The following is a 22,772-nucleotide window of genomic DNA, read 5'->3' as shown; positions in this document are numbered from 1 at the left end:
TATTTTTTTATTCCAAAAGAATTGGCAATAAAAATGTATGCATATTTACAGATATGGATATTCTGGAGTCTGGTAAAAATGTTTCCTATTTTAGAGGACAAGTTAAGGCATTTCTCGCAAAGGAGAGTTGAGAGCAGTGGGATGGATTACAGATACTTTAATGAATAATGTTTAGAGAATCAATTCAGTTGTAAGGGGAAGTTTGAGTGACTACAAAAAGTTAATTTAAATTTTAATCGAAATCTCATAGTTAGGTTTCTTTACTCTTGCATATAGTTTTTAATAACGAGTTATATTTCCTCATTTTATTACTTAAATAAGAAGTTTAAGGTCAGTAAGCAATAGACATTAAAGTTTCATGTTTATTCAGAGTATACAGACCCTTTTCTCCTGTGGTATCGGACCAAGTGTTATGGTTGATACTGGGAGAAAAGAAACCTCAAGATGAAATACATTTCAAATGTAGTATAATTGATACAACATTTGCATCATGCTTCAAATAAAATTTGGAAGAGAGAATTACTCTGTGAAAGGTAATGAATTACTGTTTGGTGATAAAATTACCTCATTGTAAGATAAAATATTCATTCATTTAAGAAGATTACTAGAAGCCTATTTTTCTATTATAACTATCTTCAGGTAGTCTGAGGCAAAATGACTTGTGCTTTTCAATATATATCATTTAATTTCTAATATAGAAAAAATTTGGCAACTTAATGTAGTTTTAGTCATACAATTTTATATTTCTTTCTCCCATACCAAGACTTTGATTTTTCTAGTATAAGCTTCCTTAGTCTTGGATCTATAATAAAAGAATCCTCTGGACTTTTATGCACTGTGGTAAATGTTCATGTACATTTTTTCTGGGTAGGGTATCCTGGGTTTCATCTAACTCTCAAAGTGTCTTCCAAGTGATCAGTGATACATGTGAGTATAAGAAGTACTATAGAAAATATAACTCATACAATATGTCCTTTTGACTTTATACAATGTCATAGCTCAATCCTTTTTTGGCAGGGGCGGGGGGTGTTCCAGGGATTGAACTCAGGGGAACTTGACTACTGAACCACTTCCACAGCCTATTTTGTGTCTTATTTAGAGACAGGGTCTCATTGAGTTGCTTAGTGCCTTGCTTTTGCTAAGGCTGGATTTGAACTTGTGATCCTCCTACCTCAGCCTTCCAAGCAGGTAGGATTATAGGCATGCACCATTGCACCTAGCTATGATAGACAATTCTTAATGCCATCACTAGCCACATGCCATTTAACAATACTACATGGCTATTCTACTATGGGCTCATTTTTTTTTTTGGAAGGTAAATATTAAGGGCCCTGAGATTCCACTAAACCATTGGAATAAGGTGAGAACTGTTGGCTGACAATTTAATTCTTTTCTATGCCCCTCCTTATCCTGTATTTAAAGAAAACATCTCCCTAAATGTTAGCATTATACAAAAATATTCATTAATTCATACACTCAGAATTTCTAACAAATCAAATGAATTCAAAAAGTATTAATGACATATTTGGAAAATTTATTAAATAATTTCGACTACATATTTATTAAATTATGAGATAGTGTTATACACTGAGATCTATAAAAATTATATATGCTTAAGGAAGATGAATTTTAAGGGAAAGCAGGATTTTGCTATTTTCCTTTAAAATTTAAAACTATTTAGCTCATTTGTCAATTTTACATTGGACCTGGATAATTTATATATATACATATACACATATATGTGTATATATATATGTGTGTGTGTGTGTATATATACACATGTTTGTGTATATATATATATATATATATATATATATATATATATATATATATATATTAGTTGTAGATGGACACAATGCCTTTTATTCATTCATTTATTTTATGTGGCATTGAGAATGGAAACCAGTGCCTCACATATGCTTGACAAATCCTCTACCACTGAGCCACAACTCCAGCCCCTGGATTCTGAAGAATTTTTAAATGTTAAGAGAATATTTTCCTTTAAAATTTATCCCTGGGGCTAGGGTTGTGGCTCATTGTAGTGCGCTTGCCTAGCACGCATGAGGCACTGGGTTTGATTCTCAGCACCACATACAAACAAATAAAATAAAGGTCCATCAACAATTAATTAAAAAATAAATCAATAAAATTCAGCCCTGTTAAACATATGCAAAAAATCAAATGCTGAATGTTTTCTCTGATGTAAGGAGGCTGATTGATAGTGGGGTAGGGAGGGGGAACATGGGAGGAATGGAGGAATTCTAGATAGGGCAGAGGGGTGGGAGGGAAAGGAAGGGGAAAGAGGGTTAGAAATGATGATGGAATGTGATGATCATTATTATCCAAAGTACATGCATGAAGACATGAATTGGTGTCAACATACTTTATATACAACCAGAGATATGAAAAATTGTGCTGTATATGGGTAATAAGAATTATAATGCATTCTGCTGTCATTTATTTTTTTAAAAAAAATCAATACAAAAGAAGATATTAAATTCTGTTAAGTTAAAGTCATAAAAATATAGCAAGACATGGAGTTACAATAATATACCATGTTTAAATTATTGGTCTTTCCCTATCCTTATAAGAAAACATACCTAAACAAGCCATCGTAATTTGAGAGAGAAAAGGAAAGATAGAAATAAGGAAGAGAGGAAACAAAATGAAAGACAAAATACTCAAGATAACAGTGAATCACAGGATATCTGTGAAATTTGATGCAAAAATTAATTAGCTTTATTTGAATGTAGTTTCAAATTTAAGCCAATTTTCCAATCTGTACAATTAGAATCGGGAATCAGAGATGAGAAGAAGAGGCAACAGTGGAACTTTAGCTGATAGGAGAGATCCAAAGGGCCAGGAGGAAAAGAAAGCAGGACCTGTGAGATCACACCAGGCTCAGGGGTCCCAAAGATGAGTGAGAAGAAGCCCTGGAATACAGGTGAACACAGAGAAAACTGGTAAGGAAGTCAGGTGGGAAGAGGTGGGTGATGTACAGACACATAGAGACAGAGAGATGGGCGTCACCTTAATGTCTAAAATACTCCAGAGATTCCCTATGTCACCCTGGACTCTCAGTGTAGTTAGTTCTCTGCAAAGCTCTGTATAACTGGTTTCCCTACCCTCCATATTTCTCTCCCACACCCACCCCACAGAAAACACACCATTTCCCTCCACCCTTTCCAAAAGGTATAAGATACCATTTAAATGTATAATTGTTTTTAGAGGTAAGAAGATCCTAAAGGTTCAGAATGGTAATTTCAAAGAGAAAGTGCTTGAGGAAAAATAATTGTTTTGGTTATTGTCTCAGTCCCTCTTTTCCTTCTGCAGTCTAGTTTCTGATGCATTTTAATGCAGTGTACCATTAACCACAGCTACTAACACTGAGAAGGACTATGCTATAACATAAGGAGCATCAGCTCCTTTCTGGCAATCTGTAATTCCAACTCATTATTTTTATGCTTCTACTCATACCACAGGAGTTCTTCACATACGACATATCTATGTTTAAAATAACTGTAAAGTTCTTTCACTAGTGCATTGATACTATGAAAATCAGAAGGAAGAAGCATGAAGGAGGTCCTGACAAAACAGTCATAAAAATATTTTTGAAGTGTCTAAGGATTTGCAAGAAAAACTGCACCTGCTTTACCACTAAAAATAATATTGCCGAATACTTCCTGAATGATATTGAGTCCAAACTTTTCTATAGGCATTATAGGATGATATAAATAAGGAGGCACCTAACGCTAAGTACAGAACCATAGCCTCCACTGGGTGACTTCCTCAGTCCTTTCCAATATGGTATCAGTGATCTTGTAGCATCTGGGCCTTCACATGAGGAGGTAGGCATCCAGTCCATATCATCCACACTGATAGCTTGTTGGTAAAATGAGGGTTATATTTTACTAGTGGTTTTCAGAGGACCTTCTTTAAGAGCTCAATGTCTCTGAAAATTCCTTCAGGTACTGGCAAAAATCGAAATAATTACAGGCATGGTGGTGCATGCCTGTAATCTAAACTGGGCAGGCTGAGGCAAGAGGATTGTGAATTCAAAGCCAGCCTCAGCAACTTAGCAAAGCCCTAAGAAACTTCCCAAGATCCTGTCTTAAAATAAAATATAAAAAAAGGCCAGGGGTGTGTCTCAGTGGATAAGTACCCCTGGGTTCAATCTCCAGAATCAATCAATCAATCAAATAAAGAAACAGAAAATATTTTCAAGCATCTCCCCAACCATTAATATTTAAACGACATTGCAAAATTGTTCTGAACTTAAAAATTCCTTCTAGTTCTACAATTTTATAAGTAACTGAATATAAGCATGAAAATATAAGCTTTTACATAGTAAAAGTTTCCTGTGACAAAGAGGTCTGGACTTGATGCCAGTGAAGCAGGGTATCTAAATAAGTTTTGGAAACAAGATGATCTTTTTTCATAAGTTTAATAATGCCATTCATATAGGGGTAATATGTGTTTTGAAATGTATTAGTTAGAGTATCTAACTTCTACCATAAGGGTTACTCCCCTTTTATCATAAACTTGTGCACTTACTCCCAAATTGCTCATATTAGCAACTCAGCATACTTCTTTAAATCAAGAATGCTTCTTATTCAGTGGGTGTCTTTTGTATTTAAAACTGTGTCTGGGGTAGGGCAATATCCATATTTCACGGGGGACTAGTTTACTCAGTGAGTGTAGATATTAACTGGTTTAAGGAGAATTGTCATATGCATGATATTTGTGGGAGGTTCTTGTTTCTCCTTCAAAAGAAATTTCCTCTGATTATAATATCTATCCTTGCTTAAAAATATTCTTCTAAAGCTTCACAAATTCCTCAAATAACAAGAAAATTAGAAATGAGAAGGAAAGGGCAGAGAGGAGTAAAATGTAACTCATCTTGGGAAAATATGCAATAGCAGATGGTGTTTTCTATCCGTTCTGGGTGCCCTGGGTACCAGACAAAACCAGCAAGACAGGGTGAAATTATTACAAGAATCTGTGAGGTCAAATTTTTTGTGACCGAAACAAAGATAAATACTAGTTGGAAAATGTGAAGTCCCAGATGAGAAATGTGGTGGAAACAAATCATGTAGAGTCTGTAAAATTCTATTAATCTTGTTATAAGACACAATGGAAATGTCCATATTTTAGAAGCTAACCCCTAAAATTCTGAACTTCAGAACAAAGAAAATGAAGTGAACAAAGAATATCTGAGACATAGTAGCAATCCAAAAGTAAGCAGATTTTCAAAAAAATCACTATTGACTCATTATGTAAATAGAAATGCTGTAAGTGATGATTTTCTTTATACAAGCACAGTACCATAACGCTCTGTCACGACACATGAATAAATTGGTCAAGGTCACTCCAAGTGGATTTGGGGACTAAATAAAGATACAGACACAGAAAGTACCTTTTTTGGGGGTTTAGTGACCGCTTCTTACCCTTAGTTCCCACAATGGGGACAAGGCAGGCAAGAAAGAAAGGGAGGAGCACATTCTGAACTCTTTTATTGAGAAGAAGCCATTCAAATGAGGGAAGGGGTCAGGTCAGGGGGTTGAGTCTAGCTTCCTGATGTATTACCATCAGCAGATTGACTGACTGACATCTTGGAGGACCATGCCCATCTCAAGTGCTGTGTGGGTATCATAAGCAGAGTGAGCGAAAAGGACACATATTTCGCCAGCACAGAGAAGCAAGGTCAGTCCAGTCCACTTTGTGTGCTCCGTGCTCATAATTTACGATACAAACAGCCCATGGCTGGCTTACCACATACATAGCTCCTGTCCAGAATGACTCCCGACATTGCTCCAGTGATTCAGTAATCAAACATGGCATCACTACCATCCTTATACACCCATTATTCACATTTCAATCTCACAACATGTTGTTAAAAGAAAGAATTGTTATTGATAGATTTGTAAGTTAAATGAATGCTCAGGTTACATAATAATTTACCATAATATTTATATCATTAAATAATAACCTCCATTACGAGATATATATATATATATATCGATTTGACTTTATCTGTGTAAAACATACAGAAAAACCTATGTACCTAGATTTCATAGAGGTAGATGTCTGGTGAATAAGATGCTTTTTCTCTTATAGAATATTACATTATTTGATTTAGATTATATAATTTCTGATTTGAACAGCATATTATTTTAGAAGTGGCATATGATATATAACCAATAAAATTTAAAATTTTTGGTACCTACAAAATTACTTTGGATGTTTCTATAGGCTAAATACAAAGAGAACTCAGTAAACTAACTTAGTTTTGCAAGGAAGATAGTGAATTGAATGTAGGTCCTTTCCTTTTCCTTTTTTTCCTTACATAATCAATGTTGTCATTTAGGTCCAACAGAAGCTGGGATTCTCAGAAGCTTGTACACATGACTGGTTTCTGGGAGGTCCAGGTAAGATAAGTGACAGCAAAGGCTTTTACTCCCTCTGAGTGCAGTGAAAGAAGAAAGACCAGCTCCAGAACATCACAGAATGGTAATGGTAGAGTGAATATTTGGGAGAGTTTGGATTACAATAATTTATACTCCAACCATGTACAAATTTGACACAGACCATCTTGGGCCTGCCTATTATCTCTGGCCAGAATGAAGCCAAAAAGTACCTGAGTAAGTAGACTGCCAAATCTAGAAGAGTTCAAGCAGACTGAAGAAAAAGGATGTGCTTTTTCAGTTTTTTCATTAAGGTTAGTTATTTATTTATTGTGTGTGTGCCTGTGAGGTGCTGGGAACTGAATCTATGGCAATGTATGCTTTACCACTGAGCTAGAATCTCCATGCATTTTACTTTTTATCTTACTTTTAAATTTTGAGACACGGTCTCTCAACATTGCCCAGGCTGGCCTTGAACTTGCGAGCCTCCTGCCTCAGCCTCCTGAGTAGCAGGGATTCCAAACGTGCACCACAGTACCCAGCATAACCATTGATGGCCTCCAAGACTCTTCATTTTGAATCTTTGTGGGAAGACTGCTCCATTTTTACTACTCTAAAGGACAAGTGCCACTAAAGGTGCCTTAAAAAAACAGACTCAAAATTAAGAAGGAAAAACAACAGAAGAAAGAACAGCCAGAGAGCAAGAGCCATTGGAAAACCTGCCCAAGGTAATAATGCTGCTAGAGGGAACAGACAGAGACCCAAATGGGGAAAACGAAACAAAACCAACCAAACAAACAAAAAACCTGAAGACAGAGCTAAGACAATACAGTTACGGTATTTCCTGAAAAAACAAAACCAAACTAAAGAGTGAGCAGTGTATCTACATGAATTCCTATTTAAACAACTCAGGTGGATGGAAAGAGCATCCTCACAGTTGTGTCCTGAATTTGTGGCTCAGCAGACTGTGCAGAAGGATTGGCAAGCAAAACAACGAGTTAGAATCAGTAGACAAACACAAGTGGAAGAAAGATCCAGGGGATGTCCCATGTGAAAGGAGTTACAAAAGAAGAAAACAGAAAGTTTAAGAAAGGAAAATAGGCAACAGGGAGAGAATTTCTCTGACAGACTAATGCTACTCAATTGAAGAGGTAACAATTTCCAGGAAGGGCCAATGAGAAGAGAGCCAGAGCTGAGCTCACATCCCTATCATAATATCCTACTGGAGAAGCCAACAGTAAACAAATGAGTAATTAACATATAGAACAAAGCTGATCTATAACACCAGAAGCAGGAAGATAGTAAAGATTCCTGAGACAAAAGTGCATAGCAGCAGCTTTCAGCTCCAAGTAAAAAACCAAGTCAATTGAGGATCTACAGCCATCCACCAAAGAGCTCATGAGAGGAAACTATTTGAAATGAAGATTCAAACAAAACAAGCCAATCAGATGATTCTAGAAGTAGTTTTACAGCATGTCTTACAATTTCACATCATCTCCCAGTCTATCATACATGACCATTCACCAAGCTCTGGGACCAGTCTGAGCTGGTGTGGAGAAAGGTAGAAGGAGATTAATGAGAGGACCACACTGTCTTTCCCCACTGCTATCCCCATGCCATAAATTTCAGCCTAAGACTGTAACAGCGAGGTAGGAATTAGAATTGGATGTGAAATTGAAAGTATTAATTGGAAATAACTCAGCTTCTTAATACCTGCATGGCCTAAATTGAGGCTCTTTTTAAAGAAATGAGTGGAACACTGTGTAATTTATTCAATACATGACTCAGAATAAGAAAAGATGGGTGGGGAAGTACTATAGTGGTAGAGGGCTTGCCTAGCATACATAGGTAACTCTCTGGGATCCAACCCAGAACTTAAAATAAAACTCATTGTTTGTACCATATTGGGTAAAAAGTACAAATCATCCAGTAAAACCTGTGCATGTGGTGTAAAGCATTGTTGTGTATGTGTGTGGATGGTGTGGATGGATCTCTCCCTCTCTCTCTCTCTATATATATATATAGAGAGAGAGAGAGATAAAATATAAATATATATATATATATATATATATATATATATAATATATATAAAATCTCATTACATTACCCAGAGAAATTGGGCAGAACAAGCAGAAAAGGAATAGCACCAACAATAATAACAAAGAACATAAAGATTAAAGATGAGATGGAAGATACATTTCTTTGGGGATTTTCCAAGTTCTCTGGATATCTAGTTTAAATGCTGTTGGGAGAATCCAATGCATTTTCCATTGTAGCTTGCTGAAAGGAGTTTCAGAGCAGTAAAATGAGATCAGTTAATCAAGGAAGGGCAATTCAAAATAAGCTTACATTGTATCTTAAGTAGCTGCAAATTAGCTCTTTAAAAAGTAAGAACTAATTGCTAGAACAGAAGTTGAAGACACATTTCAGAAATACATAATCTTGCAAAAATAATCAGTTTCATAATGTGTTATTGCCTGTAAGTTTTTGGTGGCATTTTAACATTTTCCATGTGAAATACAATCTTTGACCAGGGGGTCATTAATACCTTTAGGAAGCTATCTCTTCATCCCCCACCTCCCCCTTCTCTTTCTGTCTTATTGGATAACTGACCCATGTCTGTATGGTAGTGGTCTTTGACAGCAATTACTTTTTATGGATATGAGAAATGTCATGTTTTGTTTGATCATTCTTGCCTACTGTGTCATCACCATCATCCTTATATAACCATCTTATTATCCAATATGGTCCCTCCTCACCAATATTTTTCAAATAATTCTTGATAATCTTTGTACTCTGAATTTTGAAAAAAGTTTTCTTGTTTTTAAATTCTATTAGAATAGTGACTAATATAACACAAATTTCTAGGTTCGAGCTTGGCATATTATTTGGTGCTCAGAAATATTTGTTATATTAATTAGTATAAGTTTTTACTTATTTAAAATTATTTACAAAATGAAAATTATACACTTTCATGAATTATGATATTGCGGCACTTTTCTGACCCCTCCTTTTTAAAGATTTTACTAAATTCTTCAATAACCATGAGTTCATTTTAGCTGCTTCCATCTGTCAATGCATTTATGGTCGGTGTTGGCATATATTCCTATATACAGGCACAGAATAAACATTCAGTAGATTTTCAAATATAAACTAAAATTTAATCTTCTAAAATATTTCTTGTACAAGAATCTTATAAATTTAAGACCTGAGAGTCTTGCCTTGAAGAGCAATCTTGACCTTAGGTACAACCAATCTTTAACAATGCCAATAAATTCTTAGGGAATATTGCTAAGCCTGAATGTTAGGGACTACTTATAGAATTGCAAAAGCAGTTTCTTTTATTATAATATTAGCTAATGTGGAACAAATAACTGATCAAGTTGAAATTGAGGTATAGATAAAAATGGGAAGATGATTCTGGACATATAAAAAGCAACAAAAATTCTTGTAAAGAGCAGACTTGGGGATTTCAGAACTTGAGCAACTAGTGGGACCAGAGATGATTAGTGATAAATTGATTCATAGGATGCAAACCATATCATAACATCCTAACCATGGATTCATAAATTTCTCCCATCACTATGCAGTAAGCATTATTTATCTGCACTGACTGAAAGTAAAACATACACACGCAGACACACACATGCACACACGCTCACATACACGTTTATTCAGGTTTGTAGAAAAATCACACTCAAATGGTTATTTTACTCTTCACTGCTTCTTTTATCTATCTTCCAGGTTATGTCAGTCAGTCAATTAGCAATGTGAAAGTGGTCTTGGATTTCCATAATAATATAATACTTATAGTTATTAGGCCTGTTATGGGAACTAATAATGATTTTAGTTACAATCCAAGACATATGTCTGAATTCCATTATAATTTTTGAGATATGAAGAAATGTTCACTATTAGATGAATATAAATTTCTTTAAATAAAATCAGAATATGATCATAGTGCTACAGCAACACAGGAAACATTTCCGAGAATAATTACATACATTCATGTGGCTTTGAGCTTACTTCCATCAGTTACCACACTATTAGAATATGGTTAATTACAAGAAAGAAAATGGAATTAATTGGTTTTCAAGATAGCAATATGAGGAAATTCTTGACAATATTTTAATAACCACAACACTTAAGGAGAGATATCCAGGTTATAGATTGGAGTTCCCTCACTGCATTGAACATTTTTTTTTCAATACTGTAACTGATCTTTCTCCTGCTTGTAAGATGTTATTGCTGTAAGTGCTGAACTCCTTCCATAAGCTAGTCAAAAACATATCTGCCAGCTCCTGCCTTTCAGATCTCACCATTTATCACTGTAAATTTGACTAGCTTGTGGAATTTGTTTGACATTTTCTCCCCTATATATTCTCCTGCATAGAAGATTGATAAAATTACTACTTTTATCAAATTATAACATAAATTTCAGTGGTACATCTTAATACTTATCTTTTAAAACACTCGAAAAAAATTCAGCATATGAAAATCTAGAAATTCTTCCTAGACTGAAAACATCTGATTTTCTTTTCTATTTTCCTTCTATACACTTATTTTCCTGTGTGATTGCTGTTTGTAATCAGTATCATTTTCCAATTATAGCATCGGCATTAGTCTTTAAGAGGAGAAAGCAAAAATGCCTTCTGTTGGCTTTTATCTTAAGAAGAAAAAAAAAGATCTTACTTGCCCTCCATATCAAACTCTTGGTGGATTTCCTGTGTGGAGTTCCAATGCCTCAACCTGAAAAAATACTCCCTAACTCCCCATTTCAAGAATCATGGTTATCAAGAAGATACACATACAATCAAATGAAAGAAAGAAAAAAAAACCTGGAACAATCCATATGTTTTTCTGTGTTGAACTGAATTAAAAGTCTTACAAATGATACTAGTAAAGGATTTACACAAATGTAAATTTTTACATAGACTTAAATGATCTCTCTATCTTTTCCTAAAATTATACCAACCTCTGGTGGGGATCATTAGAGACTTGAGCTAGGCATGACAGATGCTTTTCAACCCTCATAATAGTAATCACTGCATAGCTTTGTGTACTGGGAAGATTATGAGTTTGGGACAGGGTTTAGTAAAAAATAAATAGTGCAAGCTCTAAATTATATGAATAGCATAGTTATTGGTTAATGTAACAAAGTAATTTATATGTTATCTATGATCTAAGCCTAATCTACTCTTCCTGCAGAAATTCCTTACCTTTTCTGTGAAAAGATAATAAAACACATTCAATGAGCAGAATTTCATTGAATACTTCATCATTTCTAATCATAAGACGATGTATTCTATCTCAATTATGAATTAATAATTAAGCAATATAGTACAACTCGCTAATTTAGTTTCATTGAAGATGAGTCAGTCATCAGAAAAAAATAAAACACTGCCATTATTTTGAGGTAACCTGTTAAGTGGGGTTAAATAATGGGACTTTGAGGGCTGGGGATATAGCTCAGTTGGTAGAGTGCTTGCCTCGGATGCACAAAGCCCTGGATTCACTCCCAAGCACCACCAAAAAAAAAAAAAGTGGGGGGGATTTGTATTCAGGGAACCCTATAGGATTTTAAATAGACCCATTTACAAATTATGGTGTATATTTGTCATCCCAGAGTAGCACAAGACACAACCTGTATAACCATACCTGATAGTAAAGGTGTCTGAAATATAAAAGAAAGAAATAGCATAAAATATAACAATGACAATATTTATTCACCTATTTACAACATACAGAGGGAAGTGCACTAATATTATTGAAGCATATATTAACTTAGGACTTAACATACCTTTTGTCTTTATTCACCACATAATTTATTTAATCATCCTAATCTGCATATTAAGACAAAATAACAACTGTAAGGAAAACTTTAGTATAGCACATCTCCAAAACATTAGAGATTTAACATTGGCCATGTTCAAATTAATAATGTCTTATCTATCGCCCGGTCACTCCACGTTTGATAAGGCTGTAGAGCCTGAATAGAAACCAAGAGGCTGTGAATTTTCCTCAGGGCAAGAATAATTCTTCAGTCTTAACAATTCATTTAAGTGCTAAAACTCAGTTGGTTTCCAATATCCTAAAGCATCCAGACATTTCACAAGGAGTTACAGGTTCTAAAGTTAGTGGTCTTGGATGAAGAAAACCCTTGGATTAAGGGCAAGTTGTAAATTTTATGTAACATATAAGAGGTTGAAGGCACAAAGCACTAACTATGGAAAGACTATTTTGCAGAATGAGATGTCAATGGAATTTCTGAGTCCTGCCCTGCATTTGCCTTGCCTATCATTTTAGAATAGATCTTATGGGCTTATAATTGTTTTAATTCTTTGCTGTGCTGTTTGTAAATGTTAATTTTCAGCAATGCTAGAATTTATGAAGCTTGATATTTAATATTAGGAGAAACCTATATAATGAAGTGTTTTCATATAATGAAAAAATGGGGAATTCATTTTTGTTCTTTATGGTTCTGGTGATGGCTGAAGTAGACAAACATCTACTTTGCTTGGTGCTGAAGCAGCAAGGCAAATAGAAAAAAAAATATCAGGTAGAAGGACTTTCACTGATGGCAAGATTTATGAACATTGACAGAGTTATTAATAGTCTTCATGATGTTTATATTCTAGCAAAGAAATCAGCAATAAACAAATAAGTAAAACATACATAGAATATCTAAAGATGAAAAGATATTAATAAGTGAGGAGGCCGAGTGTGGTGGTGCACACCAATAATCCCAGTATCTCTGGAAGCTGAGGCAGGAGGATCACTAGTTCAAAACCAGCAACTTAGTCCCTAAGCAACTCAGTGAAACCTGCCTCTAAATAAAATACAAAAAAATCAGGGTAGGGGTGTAGCTCAGTGGTTAAGTGCCCCTGGGTTCAATCAGTACCAAAGGGGTAGGGGGAAAAAATGAAGAGGGTTAGGGCGTGATGGGACAATAAATTGGAATGTTAACTAGGGTGGAGAGTGATACTGTGAACAAAATATAACAGGATGGTATGATAGCAGGTAACAGAGGCAGCCCTTTAGATTGCATGGTTGAGGAAGAATTTCTTGCCACACTAACATCTAATGTGACTCCTTAATGATGAAAGATAGATGTGCCGACATTTTGGAGAAGAATCTTCAAAGGCCCTTAATGAGCAGTGGTCTTGGAGTGTTGGATGAACAAAAGCCAGTGTGCCGGAAATAAAATGAGGAGCAACTATGTACTGAGATGAAATTCCAGGCACAGGCAGTGACATTGGCCAAGGGAAGGTTTTCATTCTTTATCAAGGTCTGTATATATGAGACATCTTGATTTGGGGTACCATTCCCCAAATGTGACTAAGACACTTATTTCATGGTGCTGAATGATGGGGATATAGCACTGACCAAGAGAGATGCCAGCCTTGTCTCACACACACACATATATATATCTGATGGAAAAGCTACAAGTGAAATTATTACAAGTATTATAAAGTCTGAGGTCTCAATATGAGATATGTCATTGATGATTTTAATAAAGGAGGGTTGACTTAGCCAACAGCCTGAGCCCAACATATATGCAGCAATGAAATACTAATTTGCCTAACATATTTTACTATACAAAGTTATTCCTAGATATTTCTATCTACTGTAACAGCAGACTACATTTTGAAAATAATTTATGAAGTGCTTTATAATGTTCTAAGTCTTTTCATATGCATTATTCTATTTAATATTCACAAAATCTGTGATACAGGTCAATCAATTATAATTATCTTCATTTTAAAGATGAATAACTGAAGACCTGAGAATTTAAATGATTTATCTACATTTATGAAATGTGTCAGTAATATAAGCAGCCCTAGCCTTATTCTATATTATGCATATTACCAAAGGTCTGGTCTGAACTAAACATAGCAAAATTCCTTACTCAATATAGCACTAGGCATTTAGTTTGAAGGCAAAAGAAAGAGTGTACAGAACATCCTCATTCCTAAGAAACATGCATATATTTAGGAAGGTCTGCAGGTCTGTGTGCATATTGAGTTAAGGAATGCTCAGATTGGTATCGGATTGTTCTATAACCTTGTCTTAACAAAAATTAATTTTTGAATTGGACACATAAATCATGGCTAGTTCTTGATTTTTTTCATTCTGGAAATTCTCAGATTTTTTTTTTTCTTTTCCTCTTCTCAAAATCAGTGCCAATCAATGAATCTCACCATTTTCTCTGAGTATATTACTTAGTTTAGAAATCCACAGTTTCTTCACCTCATAGATGAATCTTAGCCTACTGTCTTTCTCTCTGCAGAAGACTATCACATAGATGCAGACATTCCAGAAAACTTCACTCAGCATTCTCTCCTCATTATCTTATTCCCAGTTCTAAGCCCAATGCCAAGATTTCTATTTGAACGACTACCTCCTAGGATGCTAAATTGTCAACCTTTAGGAAACATCATTCTTTTAGCCTCCCTCTATTTCTTAGGAAATCAGTAGAAATTTCTAGTCAATTTGCAACTCTGAATTGGCTGCCTTACTAAATGAACATTCTCTATTGTTCTCAAATAGAGGAGTGATATTTCATTTCTAATTTTTGCTTTAAGTCAATAAATACCTGCCTCTATTGATATTGATCATTTTGTACTACATTTTATAAAAAGACAGCACCTGGCACACTGTCACACAAAAATACACTTGCTATTTTAAAATATTATCATTGCCCTATTACAAATATCACATCTACTACTATCGATATAAGTGTTTTCTCTGTTAATTATAAGTTGTCAAAAACACAGGCCTAGTGATTAAGACAAAATAAAAATGTATAACATCAATTATATATTTGGGCTTACAGGTTTATCTGATTCATCACGGCTGTGAATTGATGCATGGGTGCAATATACTGAAGATGAATACTGTGATCAAACCAGCAGTATGTGACGACATGCCAGTTCCCTTGCTAAGTGATGTTGGTGTCCTATTTATTATAGCTCTGTATCAACCCTATGGATAGTTTGCAGTACAAGTGTCCTTCTAAAAAGTTCATGAAGATCAAAGGCCCATTTTTACATAGAAACCAAAGAGAAGCACTTTTGTAAAAAATGAAAACACTTACGGGAACCAGGAATTTTTTAATCTCTTCCAATGCATGACTCATACGTGAATAAGCTTCCCCAGGAGGAGCAAACACTTCAATTAATACATGAAGTTCATCACTCAAGTGGGCATATTTGGCTTCCCCACTCTTCCTTAATTCTTCTTCCTGTGAAAGAGGTTATTTTTAGAAATACAAATCTACTCATTTTGCATTGATTTAACATTTACCGAGAATGACAAAAGGGCATAATCTAAGCAAATTTTCCACGAGTAGAAAGAAACCCTGTGAGAAATAAAAATATGCTACAAACCATTTAAAGATTTTTAAAATGATTTTTGAGTGTTTCAGTGCTTTTAAAAGCCCTGACATAATTATGCATCTACAACAGATTTTAATCAGCTAAATGAAAATGCTCAACATCAGAAAACAAGTCACAGAAATGCCATTAACTCTTTCATGCACGTTGCTACATTTTGCAAGGAAAATATTTTGTGTGTGTGTGTCTAATGAATCGTATTTTGCAGATAATAAGCAGATTATCACAATGTTCCTTAAGAAAACTAAACTCTCTACTTTTTGAGAATTTATAGATTATTTGCTCATGATAAAAGGTACATAGGCAAAACCACGGCTTACCTCCCAGTCCCTGTTCCCATTGCCGAAGTAATCATTGAGCTTCATGCCCACATGTTTTCTATCATTCAGTCATTCACTGCATTGTTTTGGTCAACAGGGGTATGTTAATGGAATGGTAGTTAAATATCATGTTGGCATTAATTCTGTGAGAGCTATGTAGCATCTGATTAACCAACAATATGATTTTCTTGGATAAGAGTTGTTTTTATATGGTTCTGTGCTCAAGTCATTATTGAAACCTGATTAATTCAGTGTAAATGCAGAGCAAATCTGCATATTGATAAATTTATTTTTGTTCATGTGCACTAAGCATTTTTCACATATCATTTCTAATCACAATATCTTGCACATATTCACATATTACAGATTAGGAAAAAGAAAACTTTAGTAGCTTCAGCAAAGATCAGATTCAAAAAACATAGCTCATCCTGCAGCTAGGTTTGCATTTTTTTGAAATTTCAAAGGAGCAAAATTTGTTTAAAAAAGTTAACATAAACATTATTAATTATGTGTACCTTTCTTGTCCTCAACAGTTCTTAGTGAAACAATGAACACTTATTTCATTAAATTTCAAATTTCAAACACATAATTTTGTTTTCTTTGAAGATTAAATGGAAAAGCCATATGAATAGACCTAACCTGGATAAACAAAAACAAATTTGCTATTGATTTCATGGGTCAACTGTGTGACCCATGCTAATGTGAATGTGTATCTGACTAGAAATATACAGTGTTTGAGAACATGAAGGATCTGTGAAAGAGACAGGAACGTGCTCTGCTGTGTGTGTGTGTGTGTGTGTGTGTGTGTGTGTGTGTGTGTGTGTGTCCTTCAACTCCTCAAATTTCACAATAGGAGCACCTTTCAGACTCATAATCTACTCTCTACTTCCCTAAGAATACTTTCTCTCTTAGACTAGAACTTTTTAAAAATTTGTTCTTTCTAGATAAACATGACAGTAAAGTGTATTTTCATGCATTATATATACACAAAACAAGTACAACTTGTTCCAATTAGAATCTCCTTCTTGTGGTTGAGCATGATGTGGGGTTACATTGGTCGGGTATTTACAAATAAGGATAAAGAAGTTATGTCCAATTCATTCTACTGACTTTTCTATTTCCATCCCCCCTCCTGTCCCTTCATTCCCCTTTGTCTAATCCAATGAATTTCTATTATTCTCTAGTGATGTTTTGGGTTAGCGTCTTCTCTATCAGAGAGAAGAGTCTCATTTTTTTGGGGGGGGGATAGGCTTATTTCACTTAGCATAACATTCTCCAGTTCCAACCATTTATAAGCAAACACCAAAATTCCATTCATCTTTATAGCTGAGTAATATTCCATTGTGTACATATACCACATTTCTTTTTCTTTTTCTTTTTTTCTTTTTTCTTTATATATGACAGCAGAATGCATTACAATTCTTATTACATGTATAGAGCACAATTTTTCATATCTCTGGTTGTATACATAATATATTCACACCAATTCGTGTCTTCATACATATACTTTGGATAATAATGATCATCACATTCCACCATCATTAAATACCCCACGCCCCCTCCCTTCCCATTTGACTCTTCTGCCCTATCTATAGTTCATCTATTCTTCCCATGCTCCATCTCCCTATCCCTTTTATGAATCAGCCTCCTTATATCAAATAAAACTTTTCATCATTTGGGTTTTTGAGATTGCCTAATTTCACTTAGCATTATTTTCTGTAACTCCATTTAACCTATAAATGCCAGGATTTTATTCTCTTTTATTGCTAAGTAAGGGCACCTAGGTTGGTTCCATAGACTGGCTTTTGTGAATTTACCTGCTGTAAACTTTGATGTGGCTGTGTTACTGTAGTCTCCTGAATTTTTGTCCTTTGGGTATGAACCAAGGAGTAGAATAACCAGGTCAAATGGTGGCTCCATTCCAAGTTTTCTGAAGAAACTCCATACTGCTTTCCAGACTGGTTGCACCAATTTGTAGTCCCACCAGCAATGTATGAGTGTACATTTCCACCCACATCCTTGGTAATATTTATTGTTACTTGTATTCTTAATAATTGCCACTCTGACTGGAGATGGAATCTCAGTGTAGTTTTTTCATTTCTCTAATTGCTAGAGATGTTGAACATTTTTTTTTTCATATATATTTTTGACCACTCATGTTTCTTCTTCGATGAAGTGCCTGTTCAATTCCTTTGCCCATTTACTTATTGGGCTATTTGGAAATTTTGGTGTTTTTTGAAATCTTTGTATGTCCTGGAGATTAATGCTCTATCTTTGATGCTGATGATTCTCTAGGCTCTCTCTTTACATTCCTGATTGTCAAACTAGAATTTTTGACTTAATGGTTTTTCTTAGTACCTGATTCTCAATTTGGGAAGGAGAATCAGCTTTGAATGAATGTACCATGAAGTGTAGTAAATATTTCTTTTCTCTTTAGGGCCTGCTGGGATGTAAGCTGCTTGTTAATTCAGAGGCCATCTTGGCATGAATATAAATGCTAGAGTAGTGAATTCAGAGATTTCTTGATGCTGACCCCTTCTCATTACTTCCCCCCAAAATTTCCAGCTGGTTTTTGAGGGATTCTTGCTAGACACATTTGGTATGTGGCCTGAGTCTCTGAGATTACAGGTGTGTGCTACCATGCACAGATAATCTAAGAGTTTTAAAAATCAAACATTACGGTGGTAGAAAGTGTGAAAGAGGAGGAAGGTGGCAGCAGTAGACTGGTTGATCAGGAGGAGTGTTCTCATCTCCAATACTTGGAAATCCAAGTTATTATGTAGGATGATTTCTGTATTTTTAACCCTCTTAAACATTTTTTAAAACTACTAGCTTGATATTCTTCAAATAATAAATCTGCTTTTCTCAAGGTATTTAGTGAGTTCCACAAGATGGAGCTAGCTGATTTAGCAGATATATCATCCAGTCTCAGAGTTTCAACACAATAGAAATTTATTACCTGTCACCAAGTTCCCAATAGGTGTCCATCTGGGGCACCTTTCTCTACACAGATATCTAAGTATGCAGGATTTTGCCATTCTTTGGTTCCTCAACCTTCATTGTTTCACTGTGGAGACCATTAATGGAGTAAAGAATATGGTGAACAACCTGTGGAAGGTTTCCGTGAGACAACCTAAAATTAGCATCTGATAGTCCTGACTGTACCCCCTAGTAAAGAGGATATTGAATGTGTCCTAGTTATGAAATCAGAAGGAAGAAGGCATGGGCTGGTGAATATTCACTATCTTCCATAGAAGAGAAATGTTCCAGGATTGTTTGGTTCAATGGAAATACATTTTAGTAGCTACATTAAAAATACTAAGAGAGAAGTAAAGTTAATTTTAATGATAGGTGTTTTCAAACAATATATCCAAAATATGATATGCAATTAATATAAAGATATTACTAAGATATTCAGATATTTTTTCTCATGCTGTCTTTGAGTGCAGTGTGTGTTTTATACTTACAGCATATATCAATTTGACCTAACCACATTTCAAGTGCTCAATAAGCACATGTGCCAGTGGCCATCATACTAAGATACCACCTTTCTATGTTTTTCAGAGAAAAAAAAGTAAAATCTGACAAAAATATTGGCCATCAAATTTGTAAATTTGGATGATAAAACCAACATCTAAGATAAAATCATAAATAACTAGACATTTTGTCTTTACCTTGAGCAGGGAGCAGAAAACAGAGAAAAAGTTTAGTTTAAACATAGATGTAGAGAATATTTTTTAAAGAAAAGACTCAAGCATCTATCTCATTCAAGCATCCTTATCTTCAACTGAGAAAACTAAAGTTTATGTACTAATCAACTTCCTATAGCCTACAGAATAAGTGAAGATTGAAGCCAGGCGTTAGGCAGGATTGGGTAAAAATGCTAATAAAGATTAAAAAAATAACAAAAAAAAAAGTGAAACCAGCAGAACTATCATAAGCTATTGTGGATTGTTCCCAAAGTGAGGATTTTCTTTTCTTTTCTTTTTTGAAGGTATGTTGTTTGAACTCACCCACCAGGTGACTTTTGACAAAGGAAAAACTTCCAAAGATTTACTTTATCTTTGATATTAATATAATAATACTTACCTCATAGGACTCTGTATGTTTTAAGAAATTTGAAGAGCATTTTATAAACTAGAACATTGTATACAAATATCTTATTATTATGATTCTCCATATTCTCAAGTAGTATTAGTAAGATACTGTTTGGTTTTTTCAACAGAGACCAAAAGAAATGTGGCTGAAGCAAGTAGGTGAGTTATTTCTTTCTCAAGTCCAAGTCTGAGCTTAGGTATCTATAGGGGCAGATGGCCCTTCTCAGCACTCATATCCAGAGATCTAGGTTCCTTCTGTGAAACTCAAACAGCCCCTAGGATGTTGCTCTAATCTGTATTAATCAAGGAAGCTACACAGTCTCCATCATTTTTGCATACTCCTCCATGGGAAGAGAAAAGAAACAGTGGGAGGCAAAGCTTGTAAGGGCATGCACTGGATGTTACATATCTTTGTTTACATTCACTACTGACCTTCAGACAATGATTTGTGGAGACCATGTTTTACAATATGAAAGAAAGCACAGGTTAAATCTTTTCTTCCATGTAAAAATATTAATTGGTCAATATAAAAGACTCTAAGCAAAGTCAATTGGGAAAACAGAATGTAGTTTTACTTATTCCTGAACATACCCTCATGTATGCCTTGAGGTAAAATATAAGTGAAACATGCTGTTTTATTAGATTTTTCACAGAGAAAAGCATGGCATGAAATAATGTCTAATTTGAATTAATTAGTATACTTAATTGTTAAAGAGATGTTTATGGAAATTTCTCTTACGAATTATCATTTGCATTTCATGTTCTACAAACAAATTTTTCTGACTTTGAAAACATTTTCACAATTAGGAAAATTTCCTCTTAGTTCATAATAGGATGTCCACTGAAATCCCCAAAACTAGATTTAAAAAAAAAGTTCATATGGTTGGGGTTGTGGCTCAGTGGCTGAGTGCTTGCCTCACATGTATAAAGTACTGGGTTTGATTTTCAGTACTGCATATAAATAAACAAATAAAATAAAGGTCTGTCAGCAACTAAAAAATATTTTTAAAAAATCCATAAACTACACAAATTAAGAAAACTATTAACTCTAATTCTAGGGTATTTTCTTCAAGCCTCCTTTTTTATAATAATCATGGTGGAATAGAAGGCATAATTTTGGTACTGCTTCTTAGATGACAGGGATGAGAAAAGTAATTCTCATGTATCATCTTGTTCTATCTCTATAATTATACTTCATGCCAGATAATATTAACCCCCAACTTTACAAAATGGAAATTGTTTCACAGAGAAACTAGTACAGAACACTATATAGACTATAAATCTTGGACTGAGATTAGAATCCTTACCATCTCATCTCAAAGATCAAGCTTTTAATCACTATGGGTATGTTATGATTTAATAGGTAATTGAATGTAGGAAAACTTTTGGCACATCCAAACTTCTCCAAAATATTTCTGGCATCTAGAAGACATTAACCAGTGGTCTCCCAGAATTTCCTAGTATCTCATCCCATGTGGCACTGTGGGCTCCAGAGTATGCTATAGCAAGTTATAGGTCATATTTCCCAAGCCATAGATCATTTTTCCTGATCTCCCCAAAGATTTTGATTCTTTAGGAGCTATACCTCCACCAGGGCTGGCTGAACTGTCATTTCAGGGTTCTTATCACACACATCATAAACTGCTTAGCTCAAAATGTTAATGAGCTAGATTCCCATTATTTGTATCTCACTCTGTCTGCAATATACTGTTCCAAATACATCATTCCTCCAAAATTTTCAAGTTCAGGGTAGCTTACACAGTTTCTCTTGGATTATTACATTGTAGTCCTAAAGCAAATGTGCTCTGTTTCATGGACAGTTTGTTCACCCTAAAGGTAGTTATGGTTAGGATGCCCCCATCCCTGATTCCATCTGGTATGGGGCCTTGGGTTTGCTTACAACAGCATAATACATTTTAGTTCAGATGATTCAAGACAAACTCTATCTCCCAATCTGACACAGGATAAGATGCCCCATGTGCTCTGACTGGATTTGCCAATTGTCAAATTGAAAATAAAACCCATAACTTCTTGAAATACTCCAAAATATATACTCATAGAATAATTTATGAAGATCATACACTTCATTTACAATCACTGGAAAGCAGACAGCAAGGATTTCATGTTGAAGATCCCATTATGCACAACTTTACAAAACTCTCATTCTCATTCCCCAAGTCTTTCCCTGCTTCATTACCACATTTTAATTTTCTTTTGCCTGTCTTCAAGTCTTAGTACTCTCTACTGTCACTTGGATGTTTCTGGGGGAAAACAGAATAATATGGTATTTGAGTACTAATTCCAAGGCCCACATGACCAGTTCATTGGGCTGTTCAATAAAATAAGGGGGAAATCATTTAATTGACCCTACTATTGTTAGAATGATACTGACCAGATTAAATTGCTATATTGTATGCATGTGTGAATATGTAAAATTTAATTTTGGTCTCACTATGTTGCTGAGGCTGGCCTCAAACTTACAACCCAAATTTACAAGCCTCAGCTTCCCAAATGGTTGGGATTACTGGTGTTCACTACCATGCTCAGCTGATTTTT

The 22,772-nt window shown here is 34.8% G+C and overlaps 1 protein-coding gene across 20 annotated transcripts in view; it reads right to left on the bottom strand.

The window, feature by feature from the left end:
- Window positions 1-22,772, bottom strand: part of Khdrbs2 (KH RNA binding domain containing, signal transduction associated 2) — a 586,688-nt gene that overhangs the window by 282,933 nt on the left and 280,983 nt on the right. For 19 of the 20 annotated variants that reach the window (XR_013425076.1, XR_013425077.1, XR_013425079.1 and 16 more), the window contains exon 4: window positions 15,502-15,648. The exons of the other annotated variant lie outside the window; for it this stretch is intronic. Coding sequence is in view for 3 of the 19 variants with exons in the window: in XM_078019828.1 (XP_077875954.1) it covers window positions 15,502-15,648 (147 nt within the window). In the remaining 16 variants the exon portion in view is untranslated. The remainder of the gene's footprint in view (window positions 1-15,501; window positions 15,649-22,772) is intronic. 20 annotated transcript variants of the gene reach the window in all.

This window comes from Ictidomys tridecemlineatus, chromosome 8, assembly GCF_052094955.1.
Source record: "Ictidomys tridecemlineatus isolate mIctTri1 chromosome 8, mIctTri1.hap1, whole genome shotgun sequence".
In the NCBI taxonomy this organism is placed as follows: Eukaryota; Metazoa; Chordata; class Mammalia; order Rodentia; family Sciuridae; genus Ictidomys; species Ictidomys tridecemlineatus.
This window is presented reverse-complemented; position numbering and strand designations above follow the sequence as displayed.